The following is a 21,030-nucleotide window of genomic DNA, read 5'->3' as shown; positions in this document are numbered from 1 at the left end:
AACAGAGCCACCAGGAGGTGCAGAAGTTTAGTTTTCTCTCAGAACACTTGAATAACAATATGCTGAAAGGTTATTATGGAAGTTTTGACCAATGATGCCAAAAAAATTTTGCCTACTGAAGCTTTTCTTTTAGGTGGCTAAGATATGTTCTGCTGCCGGCCCCGTCCACAGCCGTACAATGCTTTGCTTCCGTGCGATAACTCCTGTCTGCTTCTCCAAACTGGAGGCGTGCCGACCCTCATCTACTGTAGGTAATACACTGACTATGGATAAGTACCTCATACAACCCCACTTCAAAAATTCCAAACTATCCCTTTAAGGTGTTTCCCTTTGAACAAAAAAAAAAATCCTTACCCCCTCAAATACAGGTTTGTTGTTGTTGACATCATCAACTCCAACGATGACTCGTGCGGTGGAGGAGAGAGGGTGCGGCCCGCCTGATGCATTGTCATCTGTGGCCGTTACATTCAGGACGTACTCCAGGCCTTGAAGCTTGGGCAGGGGAATGGAGCGGAGACGAATCAACCCTACAAAGACCACAGGCCCATTAAATTACACATTATAAAACACGGTCCTTCCTAACACATTAAGTACAACCATTCCATTAGTCATTAAGCAGGACGTTATTGCCACTGTGGCCTTGCATGGTGAGGAATGTGCTATCAATAAAAACACAGCAGAAAACGCATACTGCATGTTGTTGTTCTAGAAATCGGGGGCGAGATAGCGAGTTGTGGAAATCCACCTCAGAAGTCCACAGAAAGGTAAAAATCTGATATGCAGACTAAATCCAAAAAACAATTTCACAGTGGTGACTTTGTCACATTTCTAATCTAATAATTGCATGCTCTCCCCTAAAGATGCCCATCCAGCTCACTCACTTGAGTGAAAACATAAAGTAGTAAGTGACTCGGGTTAGAAGTTAACCAGGCTCAGCAGATGCCTATTAGCTGTTCCTCTCTCCTCCTCTGTCTGCTTTCATGCAACAGTCAAGATAAAAGGTGGGATAAAAGGATGCAGCATCTGAGTCAACATCTTTCTCGTCAACAGTAATACAAAAACATCAGAGGTTGCAGGACGAACAAGCAGCCTGTGATGTGGGGGAAACTCATTGAAGTGAGAGCATCGGGAGATTTTTTTTTTTTTTTTTTTTATTCTCTTGTTTTGTTCCTATTCATCTCTTTCAATGCTCTTGATTAAAGACAACACAGCATGCTGATACACACAGATGCGAGTGCCTGGCTTTCCTCGCTCCCAATTTACTTGTGATCCTGGCTGCCCACAGAGCAGAGAAGGGCCCCAGCTCCTAATGACAATGCGTGACGTTGACAGCGCTGCACCACTACATTAAAATAAGTGAAGTGTGGGATGTACACGGTAATTCTCCCGGCTTAAATGTCAACCTTGTTTACAAATGCGACGTGAGCTCTAGCAGCTATTCAATGAGCCAGCACTCTTCGTATATACAGTAAGTGGGAAGCCGTATAGTGTTTTTTCCTGCACCCGAAGGATATCAGCCTTAGCATTTTCTTGCTCTGAGGATACACAGAAAGGGCGGAGATGGAATATAAAAAGACGACACAAAAGAAAGAGGAGCTGACAGAGCGCAGCCTCAAGATTGTGAGCTATGATAGAGCAGTTGTTGTGAAATTGAATTGAAAGGGTTGGGTGACAAATGTCACAGTGATTGCCACTGGTTTCGGATCAAAGGGTAAATAAAAAAGATAAACTGTGCAGTCACCAGTGCTACAAAGCTCAGGAACATTCCTCACTGTATCCGCAAAAAGAAGAAAAAAAAAATTGTTTATATTTATTTCCCCAATCATAGAAAGAACGGCACTTGTGTTGAAATTACAGCTTCTCATATCAACTTTCAATATCTTTCCACATTGACTTTGTGAAGTAGAGAGGGCGTTCGTTGCACACCACCGTAGCAGAAATGTATTAGAGGAAATTGAATGTGTGATTTGACAGAAAACCTGTCAATTACAGTGAGAGCTGCGAATGTGAAACCTGATGGGGAGAATTAAGAAGTATCACCTTTCTGGCTGTCAATGACGAAGTTTCCTTCCTCATTTCCTGCTGTTATGGAGTAGATTATACCATCGCCATCTGGGTCTTTGGCCAGGACTGTGGCGACGAGCGTGTTGGGCCCCGCGTCCTCGGAAACAAACGTTCGATACCTGCGAAGTGGCGGGAAGTGCAAGATAAGTGAGGATGGAAGTCGATGATAGAAACACACACACACACACACAGACAGGAGATACAAATCATTTACACAGTCAGTCCAAAGCATCAGCAGGCTGATTAGACTTATGGTTGTGGCTTTTGCTTGTCACTATGATTTAACCTGTCCTCTTAGCTGGCCAGACTGGAGACAAATGATGATGTCTTTTGGGATGGTGAAGTCATTGGACAAATGGGGCTTCCACATACCCGGCCCACTGTGGGCCATTTGATCCAGTGCCTTTTAAAATGTCAACAGTGATTTGCTTGCTCTGTGGAGCCGGGCAGCGAGATGCCCGGCGAGACACAGGAGACTGATATACCACAGAGGTACAAAGCGCGATGGGGTGGAGATGAACCGCGTGACTCTGAGGACGCGGAGATGAAAAGAAATGGCAAACAGAGCGAAGGAGAGAGAGAGAGAGAGAGAGAGAGAGAGAGAGAGAGGAGCAGGTGACAACAGGCACTGAAATGACAGGTAAAGTGATATGTGGGAGTGAGCGGTGGGGAGATGAGCGAGGAAGGCTGATAGACACAGAGAGGAGCAGGATATACTGTAAGAGGGGGCGGCGTTCTCACAGACTTTGAGTTGACTCGTCAGCAGAACTCATCCCCTGTGAGATTTTCCGCCGTATCCTCTTCTAATGTGTGTGCGTGAGTATGTGTGTCTGCGGGGCGGGTGTCGGGTGTCTATAGTGAGAAGTCAGAGGTGATTGATGGTTTACAGAAGAACGCTGATGGGTGATTCATCTCCGCCAGCTGCGGCGGTCTCCGTGGCAACATGAGTGACCTGTAATCTGTCACCCGGCTCAGAGGCCACCTCGCCGCAGCTCTCGGGGATGAGACATATACACTCCCTCGGCTTTTCTTCCTGAAGCATCCCCCTTCATCTCACTGAACTGTGAAGTTGTGCTCAGACAGAGGAAGCCCGCCTGTCCGTCTGCTGGCCTGCGAGTCAGGCTATTTGCATTTTCCGTAGGCTCTCTACCCGTCCGTCCCTCGCTGCTAGATGACAACTGAGAGGTCATGCCAGGGAACATTAGCCTGTCCACTCACATGTCAGAGTATCTCAAAGATTAATTTCCTAAACACCATAGTATCCATTAATCCACCTCTACATGTCTTTTGCTGTTTTTGTCCCCTCTGTTCCTCTTCTGCCCTCACAGCGCTTATCTACATCTCAGTAAGCCACAGTATGACGAAGCGTCCAACACGCCCTACCTGGCAAAGTGCCTGCATTTCTAACTATCTGTCTGCTGGTCTGGCAAGAGTATTTGTCTGAGTGCCGGCAGGCTTCTCTATTTATCTGCATATCTGACTGGCTGTCTCCTGTCTACTCACTGTGCATGTTTTGGTATTCTCTTCTCGCTCGCCCCGCAACCATGTTTCCCTGTGTTTTCCTCCTCACTTTTTATGTTTGTCTGCCTACATCTCCACCTCTCCGCCCGCCTGTTTGGCTCCGTGTCTAGCCACCCACCGAGACTGACACCTGACAACGCAACAAGAGCGAGCAACAGAGGTACGCAACAGTCTCCTGTGAAGGTCATTGAAACATGACTGACAGGACAAGCGGCTTACTCTTTTGGGGGAATAAATGCAGCGGAGCCACAGTGACAGTTGCTGCCCACCCACTCACGCAGCTTTGCCAAAAAAGGCGGTCGAGGACACACTGGATTGCATCCGAATGTCAGTGTGCTGCATACGTTTTGGAGAAGGCCAAAAATAAACCCCAGGCGAATGCTTGATTTCACTAGAATATGGAACAAGAGGCGTTTTTTTGCAAACCACAACAACATGCACTGAAAGTAACAATGTCACACTGTGTTTGTGGTTAATGTGTGAGAAGTGAGTAACAGATTGTTCTTAAGCCAGATGGCTGTGATTAACACTCCAAATTAAATATATTGAGTTTGTCTTACTGGTTGTGCTTTTACTACAGCGCTGTTGTTGCATGTTGGCATGAATCACAGAATCAAATATTATTGCGATGAAAAGCCTGAAGGAAGGCAGGTTTGTGGTGTGTAATATAACGACATATTACTTTATATATCTGTGATGCAAAGAGCAAAGCTTCGATGTAAAGACATGTGATCAGCTGGTGGATCAGAGATAACGCAGTGCCGGCAGCACGAACATTGTTTAAACTTGTCATCTTTGGGACAAACTTTGATCTTTTGCAGCTGAACTCTGGCCATGGGTAAGACTCACATTTTTTACTTGTATTATTTTGGGCTACAGTAACAAAGCAGACGGCATAACAAGCGAATCTTGAGCGTGCTGCTTTTTGTGTAAGAAATGTGCCTCGAAAATAAACGTATTATTGTGTTATCTGAAGCAACATTCACATTCACAAAGACACATACTTTTTGTAATAGCTTATTGATCCACTCATAGCACCTCTGTCTTGGCCTCCCACTATTTTTTTCCCAATATATAGTCTTCCAGATGCCACGTTTTGAGTCCTCAATAAGTATGAATTATCATCGATAACTACATCAATATCAGCTTTCTCTTAAAGTTCACATCTCGGTCATGATTTTATTGCTGTTTGGCAGACTAAACTGCAAATAACTGTGGCCAAAATTAACAGATGACAAGTGATGGAGGTGGTTTATAGACAGAATGAACAGGTATTTTATAAAGTGGTAAAGCTCCTCACACAGGCTGGGAGAACTCAGGGGACTCGTCGTTGATGTTCGCCATCCTCACGCGGACCGTGGCGGTGCCGGAGTGAGGCTCGTCCCCGCCATCCGTCGCCATCACCACGAATTCGTACAGATGGTTCGGCCTCTCGTAGTCCAGCCGGCCCGCAGGGAAAACGGTCCCATGGGGTGAGATGCTGAAGTCCGGGCTCAGGGTGTAATAGGTGAGCTCGGCGTTTAACCCTGAGTCACAGTCTGTGGCCAGGACTGGAGAAGACATCACACACAAGCACCATCAATTTACAGTTAATCGACATGAGCTGATGAGATGGCATCAGCTGATGAATATGTTGACATCTGTGTAGATCATTATCTCTTCATGGCCTTGCTAAACATGCAATAGATCATAAGCTCTGACAGCTACAATTACCAGCACACAAACTGCACCATGTCCCTTCAGAATGATTACCACCATTTGCAAAAATGAGCTTAACAACAACAACAACAAAAAAGACCCAATGAAACGAACGAGTTCTGCGGAGGGTGTTATTTTTGTTCCGAGGTAATTACACAGAAAAACTATAGATTTGTCTCTAATGTGCGATGAGACTACAGCCACAAATATTGACACCCTTGGCTGCAGAGCTAATTTAAGTCTAAGTTTGCTGTTTGGAGAATTTCACTTTAACTCACTGTTTCACACACGGCCCCTCTTGAGTCATAACGCTTGCATATTGCATATTCTTTTGATGTGTTTATTTCCTCTCTGTCAAGCATCAGCACAAGCAGCCCGTGCATCGCAATGCTTCACTCTCACATCAACGTCTTGTAATATAGTTCAAGCCTGGAAATTTACTCTACACTCTTTGTATAGTGTGTATAATAATGTGACTAAAGAATTGAAGCAGTAAATTTCCCTTAAAGCTCACTGACACCAGTGCTTTTAATTTAAGATTATTTATATCTTCTCCACCTCAGTGGTGAAGTTGTAAAGCCTCATTGTAATGTTTTCATCTGTGTCTTTGCCCAGTAGAAAGCAAGCTGATGAGGCAATTTCACTTCCTTGGTGCCTCAAAAGTTTGACATTTCATTAGTTAGTGGTGCAGTCCAACAGATTAAGAAATGAACTCGTTTTCTCTCTTTCTTTCAGGTTTTTTTGCTCCCTTTAAGTGAGTTTTTTGGGCATTCTGGGCTTCTGTCAGGCCCACTATCATTGAGATATAACACACATTTTCATGATGTATCAGCCACAGTCACATTTGTAACATAATGATCTAACTTTCCCATCGGTAGCTCTTTCAGAAGACTCCCTGCCTACACTCTCTCTACCTTTGATCTCTCCTCTGCTGAGTTCTTCCTGCCATACTGGTTGTCTTATTTTTTTGTTGATGCATTGGTTCGTATCGGGTGCCATTTTCTCCTTCCGCTGGCTCTGCATCGCCGACAATTTCTACCGCTCCAGGCTGTGTATTCGAATGTTTTCAGATTAAATTAGTTCCATTTTTTCTCACCCAGAATCCACTAGAAACAATCGCCCAGTCGGAGATTCTCATGAATCACCTGTGGTACTCCATGGGGGACTGAAGTCCCACAGGTGCAGAAACATTAGACAAGAACTAAACAGTCAACAAGGTGAAATGTGAAAAGAAAACTCCTGACTAATGGGTTATTTCTGTGCTTTTGCTGGGTGTTTTTTCCTTGAGCCCCTGTTAATTTGTGAGTTAAGTATAAGAGAGTGTGGAAAATTCTCAAATCCTGTTGAGGTACTTTTCCATTTGAGGCTGTAGCTAAATATTGCAAAGGAGTCTTAAAGACACAGTATCTAGAAACACCCAAATCTCACGAATGAAGTATCACTTTTTCAAGCAGCAAAAAAGAAAAAGGTGACAGTGGCAAAACATCTTTGTTAGGAGCACAAGTTACCACACATTATGAAAGAGAAACTGAATCCGATTGAAAGACTATGTGCAGTAGGGCTGCACAGTTAATCGAATATCAATCACGATCACGATTTTCGCTTCCTATAATTAAATGAACATGATCAACTGCGATATTGACATTATAATGCATGCTCATGCTCATGGAAAGCTGGGCTGCATAAATCAAGCGCTTTCTAAACTAACAGCTGGAGATGCACCGTCAATCAGCAGCCAACTGAAGACGGACGGTTGTCAGCGGTCTCATAATCATTTATCTGTTTTTTTGCTGGTCAGACACACGTGTGCAGCCGCCACATGATGGTTTTACGTCGGCACACAGCGGCACAGTCAGTAACGTCACACACACACACATACAGACACAACATGTCGGCGGTAGGGATGATAATTTTGAAAAATGTTCTTAACCGATAACCAGCCGTCGTTAACCAATTATTAACCGTTAATTGACAAGATTTGTGCCTCGCATGCAGCGGTGTGCCAGCTGCTGGAGCACAACAGATATTTTTTGACGGGAGCGTTAACTTAGCAGCCACAGTGTTGCGTGTAGTGTCGCGGACATGCAGCCACTTCCCCAGTAAAAGTCTCCATCGCACATTTAGTTTAGTTTAGCAGGTTGTCAGCTGTGTGTCTGCCCGGCGTAACGATACTTTGTCTGCCCAGCAATAACTTTAGCGAGTGTCCGACAAACAGTGTGTGTATTTGTGCTACGTTAGCAGCTCTAGCATTGCCGGAGTCTTCGTGCTCGCCGCCGCCACACACGTAGTCTGCGTAACTTTAGCGAGTTTCCAACAGACCGTGTGTGTGTGTTAGCGTTGAGTGTGAGGTTGTGGGTGGCGTTATAGCTGTGAACGTAGGTGTATCAGTGTGTGTACAGTTTATTTGTCGGTGAATAAATGCTAAGAGGCTACAACTCCTCCGCTTCGCTCAAGCAAGCCAGAGACAACTTCCTGTATCCTGCAATTTGTTACAACTGATAAGTCCAAAATAAGCCGTGGAGGAACAACCTTAAAATATTTGGAACAACTAATTTAATCAGACACTTATTACATTGTAATTCATTCCCATGATGCTGCTCAGAGTGATCACAGTGACCAACTCGTCCGCCGACAGCACAGAACTCATTATGGTGTGTTCAAGCTCTACTCAGTAAAAAATGTGTATTAGGTGATGGTAAATTATAACCCTATCATGATGCGTTCAAATGTAATATTGTAAAATGTTTTTTGGTGAGAAACTTGAATAAATCCAGAGATGTTTTCACAGCAATATCAAATAGATATTAGAGAGAGAAATATAACCTGTTTAACTTCCTAACACTACCTCTAAGCAGCTTATAATATATAACTGCTAATGCCAAGATTTTTATATATTTTTTTAAATCAAAGCAAATATTTAAATAAAAATACAATCATTTATTTCCTAATCATTTTAATTGTGTGTTTTTATGCAAATAACCACAATAGATGAAAATAACAAAGTAAAAGGATAACATTTAGAGTTTTTGACGGTTTGAATGTAGCACAACATGGAAGTGAAAGCAGTGATAATAATTGTGATCTCAATATTGATCAAAATAATCCTGATTATCATTTTGGCCATAATCGTGTAGCCCTAATGTACAGTGAATTTCTACTCTTCCCTCGACCAGTGCATTTCTTTTTTGATGTGTATTTTTCCAAACATTTCCACTCAAGTTAAGCGGTGGTGATGGCGATACAAACGCCTTCAGCCTCATAATTGATAATTATAAGGTAGCCTCATGCAGTAACAGATAAATTGACATGCCATCATTCATACAGTTCATAATAAATCACAACAAATGTATGCTGTCTTTGTAGCAGCTAGTTTAGCTCAGTAATACTGAAATTATGACCACGGATCTGAAAGATGGGAGGCATTATGGGTCAATCAGCCAACAAAACAACGACTCAAGGCCTGAAGTGCTTTAGCAGCTTTAGCTTTCTACCAGAATACATCTGTTGTTTTCATGCAGAAAAAGTAACTTTTTCGGATAGTTTCTCTCTCCACTTCAAAAAGAAACAGATGGATGTGAAATACGGGGTCAGAGGAGTCTCACCCTGCAGCAGGGATGTTGCCGTGGTTACAGTCTCAGGGACTCCATCCACACTGTAGATGGATTGGAGGAACTCGGGGACACAATCATTCTCGTCCGTTATCAACACCTGAACCTGATTAGTGTCAGTGTGATGGGATAAGAGGAGAGGAGAGGAGGAGAACAGGAGAGGAGAAGAGCGAAAACAGACACAATCAGAGTAGGAGAATACAAAATTAGCCTCTCTTTAATAACCCTCACATCCAGGAGACAACCATACGAAATTCTCTGCACAGGAAGCTGACCCCAAAACTTAATCTAAATTGCATTTCATAGTTTCTCAAGTTGCCAGTTCAACACATCCTTTATCTTCCACTTCATGGTTTTCCTGAGTTTTCTGAGCATGTGTGTGTTTTTCCGACAAAGGCCCTTAGCCGACGGCCCCCCCCCCCCCCCCCCCTCCCCTTCCCCCTCCTCCTCCTCCCGCCCTACAAGCTCCCTGTCACCACTATGTGTAAAGTGTGAAGTGACAGCTGAGTAATAGTCCTGAAATAGCTGGGATAGGTTTTCCCAGTCTCCATCTCCTACTCCAAAACATGTGGCTGAAGCAGAAGGAGATTTTTGCCTGCCGAATCTGCGGTACGAAGCGAGTGCCTGACATGATAATTGGGTAACAAAATCTTTGAATTAATAATTTAAATGGTCCTGAATACATGAATAGTTTATCTAGAAATATTCGTTTGTAAATGTAGTTTACGGATTATGAGCTCTTGTACCAAGTGCCTCAGAGTGTGTGCTATATTTTACACAGTTCATCTCCAGATCCCCAACAAGCAGCACTTACTGGGACACAAAAACAAAAGGGTGAAACAAACCGCTGAAAAAAAAATCACTTGGGCCCCCGGTTGACTTGTTAACATTTCAAAACCATTCAGCCGTGCCATTCCAGCAGACAGCCACAAACTCTGCTGCTTCTCCTCTGTGGTTACCGCCAAGTAGTGTGATGTCAATAGGTCAGCGTTGAGATCAGATCATCGCCATTAATGCAGACTTGTCAGCCGCATAACATTTAGGTGAAAAGGCGTCTGTCTGAGAGCTCTGTGAAAGTCCGGAGGGAGAGCACGACGCAGCGAATCTCAGCAACAAAGCACTTTTTTTTCAGTGTAATTCAGCTGTAAGAGTAAATGCTTGTGTGACAGATGCAATAATAAAACATCACAGTGGACCTCAGCTTTGGGCTTCATTGACCCTGAGTGCATGAACTCTTATGTGACCCGTGCTTGCTGCCTGTATCATTCTCTAATGAACTAACCTCTGTGGCAGTGCTGAGGCTGCCGGGCTCTTCGCTGGCTCGCACCATCAGCAGGTAGCGTCGCTGGTCGCTCTCGTAATCCAGTGTCCTGGTCAGACTGATCTCCCCTGTCTCCTGCCTGATGCTGAAAAGACTGCTGGGATTGATCAGCAGGCTGTAGCTGATTGGCTGCTTCTGGAAGGAAATGCCAAACACCACCAGGAAGCTGCAGAACAAAGAGAAAGTGATATAAAAAGGACAGGGAATAAGAGTTATTTGATTTCAGTTCAGTTCACACATGTTGGATTAATATCGAAATCCTCTTTTCCTACATCAGCACTGTGCTGTAATGAAATCAATTACTGTACGGCCCATTGACTATGTGCTATGAACACAATCAATCAGTACGTGTCAGTTCTGTGTAATAATGTAACACTATTATGCAGATATCAATGTTTGTTTTTACGGTTAAGAGAGTTTGCATTCCCCCTAATAGTGTGTGATGACGATATGTCAACTCAACGCTCGAGTGCGCTGGTGTGACCAAATGAATATTCATCAGAATAAGTCTTCACAGCAAGTCTTCACAGGTAGCGTCGGGAAATCGACACCTAAGACAAGTGTGTCTTTTTGCGTGTCTGCATTAATTAATGTAGGACTTGTTTCTGCACATGTATGCGTTTTTCAGACATGTATGCATGCATTTTAATCGTTACAAATGTAGGTTATTATACAGTGACATACGTGTAAAACTGTCCTTTTGTAAGTGAATCAGTATGCTTTCATGCATCCATTCTAGTATTTAAAGACATGCGGTATACTGGCAATACAGTATTTAATAATGTTCTTCCTCATATTGTGTCCTTCAGGAGCCAGGCAATTATACCTATTGAGGCAACAATAAGGAATCCGACAGAGTGTTTGGTGATAACCACAAGGGAATAGACCGCATTTGAATAAAAGCCCCAGCATAATTGTTTAATGACAAGAAAAGACTTCAAAAAGATATCACATTACTGTAATTTCTACTGAAAAGGCCAACGACTGCCACACAATGTTAGAAATTACAAAAGATATGCAGTATATAAACACGTATATATATATATATATATATCATCATCATGGTCTTTTGCCTGTATTACACAGCTCTAAATCATCCCTGCTTATGTACGTGTGAGTGAATGTTAACACATGCGGTACTCACGGCTGTCCTTCAGGCGTGTTCTCTGGTATGGAGATGGCGTAGCTCGTGTTGGTGAACTGCGGCGCCCTGGCTCCTGCCACCACGGAGAGCATGGCAGGGGCACTGCGGCTGCCCAGGCCGTCAAGGGACACCACGCTTAACAAGTACTCTCTGTCCCTCTGGAGCACCAGCCCCGTGGTCACCACCTGGCCTGTCTTCTTGTCCACGGCGAAGCAGCCGTCACCGCCTACAGGGGAAATACAGCTTTTTCTTACGATATGATTCATGTTGAAATTGCTGTTTGAGTGCGATCTCTCTGTGCAATTAATTTATGCATCAAAACATCTCGGACATATAAATAAACTATCTAACTCACAAACACACTGTTTTAACAAAATGTTCTGTTTTGTACCACAAGGCAACACAAGGCTCTGCTATGATATAACACCCAATGGATTAAGTTATTGAAAGCAGCTTTATTAAAATGACTCTTTAATTGCTACTTTGTATTCAGGCAGTACGCTGGACATTCAACAGTGACTTTAAACTGAATTTACATTTACATTTATTCATTTGGCAGGCGCTTTTGTCCAAAGCGATGTACAAATGAGCTACAATCCAAGAGACAATAGATCGAGAGAAGCCTTTGAGAATAAGAGCCTCTACACTCAGTTCCATGTTCCGCCGCACACAAGCGACGGTAGGACAAGTCCTGAATGAGGGAGTTCAGGTAGGTGTTAGTGGCCACTCTATAGGCAAGCATTAGTGACATTAATTTAAAGGGATAGTGTTTTGAAGTGGGCATGTATGAGGTAATTATCCATAGTCAGGTACAGGAGTACCGACACGTGCAAAGCAATGTAGCCTACTGCTGTAAACGGGGCTGGCAACAAAACTTATTTTAGCCACTTACATGAAAGGTTCACCTAAAAAAATCAATATCCGTTTAAGTGTACGCTATATTTAGAACATTTTCACCGCTTTATCTTGATGTATTGGTCACGTAACTTCCGTACTTAAGTAACGGCATTTCCGGTGTTATTTTAACCTAAACCACGATCTTTTCCTGAACCTAACTAAGTAGTTTTTGTCACGGAACTTCCGTACTTAAGTTACGCCACTTACAGTGCGGCGTAACCACTTCCGGTTTGGCGCAACTTAACCACGATCTTTTCTACACCTAACCAAGTTGATCTTTTTCTAAACCTAACTAAGTGGTTTTGTTGCATAATCCTAACTAAGTTGTTTCCTGTGAAGAGGGAAGTTTATTTTGAAAAGATTGGAGCGGAAATTGAAACTGGACATTCATAGGAAAATGCACAAAAAAGAGGAAAAGCATTTCGTAAGATATCATACAAACCGTTGCATGAGACTATGTTGATCTTTGAGGCCTAACAGACACGTTCCTCATGAAGCATTTGCAAAGCCAATTTTCAAATTATTTTGAAATATTTTTGAATATAACGAAGAGCACCGTGACTCACTATCTGTTGACCTTTCAGAAGCTTTCTATGCAGATGATACAATTTTTGTATGCAGTAGCTCTGCAGTAGCTGTATGCAGTAGCTCTACTCACGCCATGTCTCTATTGCAGTATGCCTTTAACATTCTTTGGACATCTCTGCATATCTTCAAACTACTGAGTGCTGTTAAGACAAACAGTGTTTTATTCTAAAGAATCATTATATTTTAAATCTGAGCCACCCATACACATAATGGTACTGAAATTGAAGTTGTTTGGTTAGACAGCAAACTTACTTTTAAACCTCACGTGGAACAACTGGCACAGAATTTGAAGATAGAAATGTTTTTTTTATATTTATATTTTATAAAGCAGGTTTTTCTCGAGGACAGAAAACCCATTGTGCAACTTACCCTCATGTCTGTGTCTGACTATGGAGATGTCCTGTGCTCACATGCTGCATTATACACTGTGCCCTAGCATTTCATTACAGGACATGAATATTATACTCATCACTGTACACTATATGAAAATGTAGGCTGGTCCTCACTACTAACAAGAAGCTCAAACAGAGCGTTTCAGACAGAGGGTGAAAAGAGGTGCTGCGGCACAGCCGGTATGAGAAAAAATAAAGCGTTTTTTGAACATTAAAGCATGTAAACATGTTCTAGTAGAAACCCAAAATACAAGAATGCACCTGAAAATGAGCCCAACAGGGTACCTCTAAAGGACGAGACTGGTGATATACTATATTTTTCTTATTTTTGACAAATCCCGTGAAAAGACCCAAACTAGCAATGTGTTCGTCCATTTATCAATACTTTCTGACTTTCCTACCCTGTCTGTGGCCCTCAGCCCCAAACCCACTGGTCCTTTCCCACTGAGTATTTCCATTTTATAAAGTAGTTTATTATGCTGCACGGTGGATGCTTTTACTTTTGACACTTTGTACATTTTGATGATAATACTTCTGTACTTGCAGGACTGCAGAACCTTTACTTATAACCCAGCGGAGTTTCTGAACATTAGTATTGCTATGGAGCAACGTTTTAATTAGTGGGTCCCCATTTTATTTGCATCATGCCCCGATTCACATTCTGCCGGTGGTTTCACACTATTCTGCAGATTGACAGTTGGTGGCAGTAACGCGCCAACAAATGCGTCCATACGCCTAAGGCAATGTATAACAAGACTGCTAGCGAGCAAACATGGAGGTCAACAATGTATGATTTAAAATATTAAAAATGGCCTTTGCAAATGTTTTATGAGGAATGGGGTTTGTTTTGGTGAGTAACACTGAATGTAAACATATCTGTTGTTTGTATACAAGAAAACTCCACAGGGCACCTTTAAATAAAAGATCAACTTTTCCCACTACTGTTAAATACAAAAAGATGGGATCAGACGGACTGACCTCGCTCATCAAAAGGCCAGCTACTCTCATCCTCTCGAGGTCTTAAGCGCAGCATAAGAGGGTTAAATAAATACATTTGAAATTGGGTCTGCAGTACTTTGTAGAGAAACAATTCAGTTAGCTCGAGCTTTGAGAGGTAAACCTCATTGCTTGCAAGTTTTTTGCATTGTCATATAGATCATGGGTACCTTTACGGTAATTAGGATTGAACGCACATAAGGAGAGCTGAGCGATGGAATAATGTGAGTCAAAGGGAAGTCAGTGGTGTTTTGTAAAGCCCCACTGGCAAGATTAGCACATCCCCCCATCTCTGACATGCCAACAAACCTCTATCCCCTCAACCACCAGGGGGTCTACCACTCTGGCAGACTTCCAGCAGCCCACTGTGTGTGTTTGTGTGTGTGAGTGCATGCCCGCGTGATTCTGTGTGTGTGTGTATGAAACAGAGAGAAGCAGACAGATAGACAAGAGTGCATGATAAGTGCATAAACAAATGTGTGAAGGCCTCTGGCTGTGTGCGTATGTGTGTGTAGGAAAGAGAGAGAGGGACGGAGACACAGAGGCAGAGAGAGACAAAGTGACAGAGAGACAGAGAAACTAATGGACACCTAAAGAGTGTATGAATGCATGAATGAATGTGTGAACGCCTGTGGCTGTCTGTTGTGCTGGTGGTTGTATTTATTTCCACGGCTCCATAGCCTGCCAACCTATTCTAACAACAACACAGCCTGTTTTAATACCACTTCCCTCCTACACATCTCGTGTGTGTGTGTGTGTGTGTGTGTGTGTGTGTGTGTGTGTGTATGGACAGGAGAAAGCTTACCATCTGACAAAAAGTATTCCACCTCTCCGCTTTTGCCCTCATCCCCATCGTGAGCCTGGAGCCGGTAGACAAACGTTCCCACGGGGGCCTCAGGGGACACTACAGCCAGGTAAGGGTACGGCTTCATATTCCACTCAGGGACGTTGTCGTTGACATCAGTGATCTTCAGCTTCACCTTGTTCAGGTACCAGTCTGGGCCTAGGGGAGAGTGCAGAGATAGTGACGAAGCTGTGGTTACTGAAAGTGACAGCTGTCATGTAACTGTGTGTGTAGAGGGGAGACAAGCAGCCAGGGGAATCCGAAGCACCGACAAGCAGCGAGTCAACTGAGGGTACAGGTATGGGAGATATAAATCCTCTCCAGTAGATGGCAAAAAAATAACACTGCAGGATTAGAATAAATCTCAGTCATTAAAAAAATGCTGGTGTAGGAGGGCTTCCTGGACTCAAATAGAGTTTGTTTGAGGTGCTCTTTGGATAAGGACACATGTAGACAAAAAAGACCAAGAAAACTCCAAGGCACTCTTTTTTAAAGCTGGGGTCGGCAACATTGGAGAAAACAACAAGAGTAAGCTAGATTTTGAAAGCATCCAACCGAAAAAAAAAACAGCCCAGAGTTGCCAACTCTTTTCCAATGAAACTAGCCAGCAGCAGTAACTCCAAAAGTCACTAAATCTAGCGAGAAAGTCACCAAGTCTGCAACGCCGTCCATCCCTTCAGGCCTCCCTCCAAAGCCACTCCCCCATAATTATCAATATGAACATATACAAAGAACATGGTTATTGTTAGTACTCACAGCTGTAAAGCTAGCAGGTGGTGGGAGACTCCGGTGCAATGAGTACACGGGCAGAGTGAGGCAGGCAGGCAGGTAGTTAGGTAGCCTGTCCAATCATTACATTAGGCCCGAATGAAATGATTGGTCAGGTTTATTACAGTCCTGCAACAGCCACAGATAACAGATTTTTTTTCTTTTTTTTGTCAGAGCATTCTATTTATTGATTGCTGTCGTAATTTAACCCTCTGAGACCCACAATAGACCCATTTTAGTCTTTTTTAGGGGGGTACAGGGGGTCTTTAGGGGGAGATAGCAGGTCAACAGTAGATGTCACATAGAAGTGGTGTACATCATCTGAAAGCTGGGAACCTGAAGATTAAATTGAGATGCAGCTGAGCACTGTGTGTCAAGTTGTTCTAGTCATAAATCAGAAATAAACATGAATGAATTAATCAATTATTTAAAATGAATTGCAAAAGTGTATAAGGGTTTAAAACATTGTGATCAAAGTATATGATTTCCATTCCCATGCTCTATTATGTCTCATAAGTTGTTGCAGCAGTTTTTGGGTTGATACCATTTGTTACACAGATTTGGTGCTAAATTTAACCATTTTTTACCACTCGAGAATTGATAAAAAATGATCAATAATCCCTCTAAAATACCACATTAAGACACCAAGACCTTGAGGAACCAAAGCCATGCTGTGATTTTGTATCAAAAGCTTTTGACATTTGGAGATTTCTGCAAGAATTGCATTTGTCAGTGATTAGCTGGCGAGCACTTCTGTTCTGTAAACTGCTCAGGAACCCCCTTATTTTCAATCTAGCTAGAAAAGCCATCCATCCAGTGAATGCTCTAGGTCTGTAGTTTGTGGCTGTAAAGTTTCATGAGGCTGTGATTATACTAGAGATCTCCACAGTCATTTTGTACAGTGAGGTCAAGTTAAAAAAAATTGTCTCACTACAATGAAATGTCTCCTATGGGGACTAACGTCATCACACATGAATACAGTTGGGCTCATTGGATCCACAATGGTCTCATCTTTACAGTGATTAAGACTGTTTATAGACCCCAGTATGCAGAAACATGCAAATACATCATTTTAGAATAGGCGAAAATAACACATATATATTGCATGAAAATAAATGCATGATTTTTGCCCCAAACTGCATGTGATTATCATAAAGTGGACATGTCTGCAAAGGGGAGACTCATGGGTACCCATAAAACCCATTTCCATCCACATATCTTGAGGTCAGAGGTCAAGGGACCCCTTTGAAAATGGCTATGCCAGTTTTTCCTCGCTAAAATTTTGCCCAACTTTGGAGCGTTATCTAGTTTCTTTCCCACAAGCTAGCATGGCATGGTTACTACCAATGGATTCCTTAGGTTTCCTGGTATCATATGATATATGTGTCTTCACTCTAAATCTAAAACTGAACCTACTACAGCCTCTGAAAGACAGTAAAATCAGTTGTGAACGCCCGCTATCCCACAGGTAATTTCAACAAATAGAACAAAAAGGTTCCTAAAATACATAACCTACCTTAGCTTTAAACAATGCTTTTATTGTCATGGCACAGTCGTTATGACTCCCTGACGAAGGCTTGATGCCGAAACACATTGGACCTTGTTTTTCATTCTAAATGCCCTGACACACGCTGTGGCCCTAGTTTTAGTGATGTGTCCGGCACCGTTGGCACCAGACTCAGGCTTTTCGGCTGTTTGAGCATGTTGAATCTGTGGGGGTGAGAGAAATCACTCTGATAGGCTGTTCAGCTTAAGCGAACCAGTGCACAAGAAGAGAAATAGAAGTGAGCAAACGACTAGAGTCAAGAGGGCACACAGAAGGCTCTACTCATTTTTCATTTTCATCTCATCTGATCATTCCAATACACAGATATTTTCCCGAAATGGCTGTCTGGAATGAAGCTAAGTGGTGAGAGGAAGTTGTGTGAAAATGGTCAGCAAACGCTGCTTTGTTTCATGTATGTATCATAACAACGGCTTGTATATCCATAGTCATAGTTTTTCTGGTTTCCTTTTTTGAATGAAGAACAGAGACCACCACTACCTGCTTGTGTGGAGTTATTTGGCTGTTGGCTGTAGTCTTTGCGGTGTGTTCAAGTGCAACTTGTCGGCAAAGACAAAGGCGGCGTGAGACGACACAACAGTCGGCCTTCGTTTCCGCTAGTTCTTTGATGTCATTTTGGTGGGTCTGGACCACAACATGACTATGTTATGACAAAAAAGGCATTTTAATTGTTTAAAGCAGTGGTTCCCAAACTTTTTCACGTCAAGGACCCCTAAACTGACACAAACTAGACCACGGACCCCCATTTGATAAGATTTTGTCCCAGGGTTCCCCATCTGACAGGACTTTTGCTTTTAGATATTTTACTATAGGAAGTATATGAAACCCAAGACCAAAATAGTTATACATTCTGTCATTTTGTTGCTTATAGATGGAATTATTGTGAAAATAAATTATTTCCCTTTTTGCTGGGGACCCCCTGGAGCCCCCCCAAGTACCGCTGGGGATCCCTGAACCCCACTTTGAAAACCACTGGTTTAAAGGAGCAGTTTGTAGGATTAAGTGGCATCTAGCAGTGAGGTTGCAGTTTGCAACCACCTGAATACCCCTCTGCTCACCCCTGCCTTTACAAGCATGTCGGAGAGCTACGGTGGCCTTCAGGTAATGTGAAAACGCGAAAGTCCCTCTCTAGAGCCAATGTTTGGTTTGTCCGTTCTGGGCTACTGTAGAAACATGGGTGGTGTATAGAAGGTAACCCGCAAATTGCTTAAGTCTTGCACACGCGCACTTGATTCCGCACGATGACTGCAACAATGGCAGACCAAGAAAATACCAATATTCAATTTGTTGTTCTAAAAAGCGAAACATTGTTTGAAAAAAATGGTTCTCAATGGTTTGAGCTGTCAGCTTAAGTTACGGTTGACTAACTAACGCTGGTTAGTTAGTCAACCGTAGTTAGTTGGTACCAATGTCAGTCTGATCAGTCGTTGGACTGACAGGCTTCTGACATTACACACACACACACACACACACACACACACACACACACACACACACACAAGGTACAATCCAGGGCCTGCAGTGATTGTTTTTAAGAAATCTTGCAAGCCATTGTTTCACTGCTTTTCCTCATTAATTATGTATTATTTCACCCACCCCCACCCCATCTGCTATTAATCAGAAATATGAATCTGGATTAAACAGAAGTACCACCGTATTGCCCCGTACAGTGAACCACTGGAAGTAATTAAATTCCTTTACTGAAGTAAAAGAACTAATGAAAAGTAAAAGCACTCATTGAGCAGTAAAATGTTCCCTGTCTGTGTTTTACTATTATATATGATATTTTTTGGATTACTACTGTAATTCTTAATTTAATGTGTATGCTGTACAACATAATGGAACCACAACTTTTCATGAGCTCTGTCAAAAACAGCCGTTTTCAGCTTTGCGGCGATGCATTTTCCAGGCGAGGCTTTTTAAAGAGTTTATTTAGCTTAAGAATCCTTCAGTTTATCAAAAACATTCAACATCAACACATCTGGAGATACATGGTTTTCACTAGTAAGGATGGGGATGAAAAATTGTAAACTGCAAAATAACTAAAGCTGTCAGATAATTTTTGTGTTCTTGTTTTATTATCTCATTGCAAGGATTAATTATGTTCTCATTTTGTACAAAACTTGTCACGCTTGTATTAAGGCAGGGGTAAATCTATTATCAAATGACTTATTAAATACTGTTGCTGTATCGCAATTATGTCTGTGTCTGAATTACTTTAAAGTACGCCTAGAGACAAACATAAGCGATAGCATAAACAGCAGAAACCCACTGCTGTAGACATTCACAAGCAAGTCCTAAAGTGTCAAGTCAAATCATGCTGTTGTGGGCTACTCGGCTATGGATGTTAACTTTTAACTGGTTATTGCACAGTCTCAATTTAATCAAGGGCTTCGCTGCCGCCTACGACCTGCAGTCTCGGCTCCGGCGGTAGGTGGAGAACTCGATGCCCAGCAGCAGCGGTCATACTTACCAACTCTTCCGATTTTCCCAGTAGACTCACGTTTTTCATTGCCCTCTCCCGGTTTCCTCCTGGGGTCACAATTCTCACGTATTTCTCCCGATTTATGGCAATTTTTCACACTTTTTTTCCTGTTTCTGGAGCTGAACAGCATGTATAATCCCTACTCTTTCCACCCGGACGACAATAGAGCTACACCAACTGTCGTTTCCCAGCGGAGGAGAGCAGTCTATGCTCGCGACACAGCGCAGTTTGAGCTCATGTTTAAGCTGCACTCGCCACAGCGTGCAGCACCCAAAGTTGGGCTTTGCTCGACGCAGTGAAAAGCCGTCGTTGCACGACGCAAGTCATTGGAAATAACGTGTTTCAGAGCGCAGTGGTGCCGTTGTTGCGTTGTGTTTGAATGGACCTTCAGTGAGTGAAGGAAGGAGAGAGAAATAAAGAGTACTATAAGAGAAAGAAATACTCAAGCAGGAGATAAAAAATTTATAAAATCTGATGAATATTAGTTTATGCCAGAGATTCACACGGCAAGTTCACACCAGAGGAAATAATTATTCAGTTTTCTTCCTTGGGTGTTGAAGGTAAAATCAAAAGTTTAACATATGAATGCTGTTGCAGTGTACTTATTATTTTGTTATTTTCACTCTTTTAAAGTCTCCAGAATGGTTTTGGAATCCTCCCTTTTGTTAAGGTCTCAAGGTTGGTAAGTATGGCAGCGGTTCCTCCTCCGGCCATGAGCAGAGCTTCGCCTCGCTGCTCCGTCGGTCCCCGCTGGGCAACACCAACACCGCGCTGCCGGAGGCTCAGGCTGTATAGTTCACATTGACCGCCAAAATCAACATAAAATCAAAGTTCCTCATAGTAGCTTTCAATCACTGCAGAATAGTCTATTCTGATGGTTGTACTGCCATGACAACAACTTGGTGACCAGCCATACTTCAAATACAATGTTTCTCGTGGCTCCATGAATCTTGCGAGATTTCGCAATTGCGGGTTTCCTTCTAGACACGATCAAGAGACATGGCGGTGCAACATGGCAGACTCCGTGGAGCACCCGCTCCCTATGCAGATATGAAGGACTCATTCTAAGCTAACAAAAAAAAACAATTCTTAGTTTCAGATGATTTCACACTAATGAAAACATAGTTATCAATATTATAT

General features: G+C 42.7%; 1 protein-coding gene across 2 annotated transcripts in view; it reads right to left on the bottom strand.

Annotated features, from left to right (window-relative positions):
• The window catches only part of LOC141765651 (neural-cadherin-like), a 111,218-nt gene that overhangs the window by 52,926 nt on the left and 37,262 nt on the right, over nt 1–21,030 (bottom strand). For both annotated transcript variants that reach the window (XM_074631771.1, XM_074631770.1), the window contains 7 exons: nt 15,035–15,232; nt 11,357–11,582; nt 10,174–10,378; nt 8,886–8,997; nt 4,886–5,135; nt 2,041–2,183; nt 355–527 (listed from right to left, as the gene is read on the bottom strand). In XM_074631771.1, the coding sequence (XP_074487872.1) occupies nt 355–527; nt 2,041–2,183; nt 4,886–5,135; nt 8,886–8,997; nt 10,174–10,378; nt 11,357–11,582; nt 15,035–15,161 (1,236 nt within the window). In that variant the 5' untranslated portion in view covers nt 15,162–15,232. The remainder of the gene's footprint in view (nt 1–354; nt 528–2,040; nt 2,184–4,885; nt 5,136–8,885; nt 8,998–10,173; nt 10,379–11,356; nt 11,583–15,034; nt 15,233–21,030) is intronic.

Source organism: Sebastes fasciatus, chromosome 4 (genome assembly GCF_043250625.1).
Source record: "Sebastes fasciatus isolate fSebFas1 chromosome 4, fSebFas1.pri, whole genome shotgun sequence".
Lineage (NCBI taxonomy): Eukaryota > Metazoa > Chordata > Actinopteri > Perciformes > Sebastidae > Sebastes > Sebastes fasciatus.
This window is presented reverse-complemented; position numbering and strand designations above follow the sequence as displayed.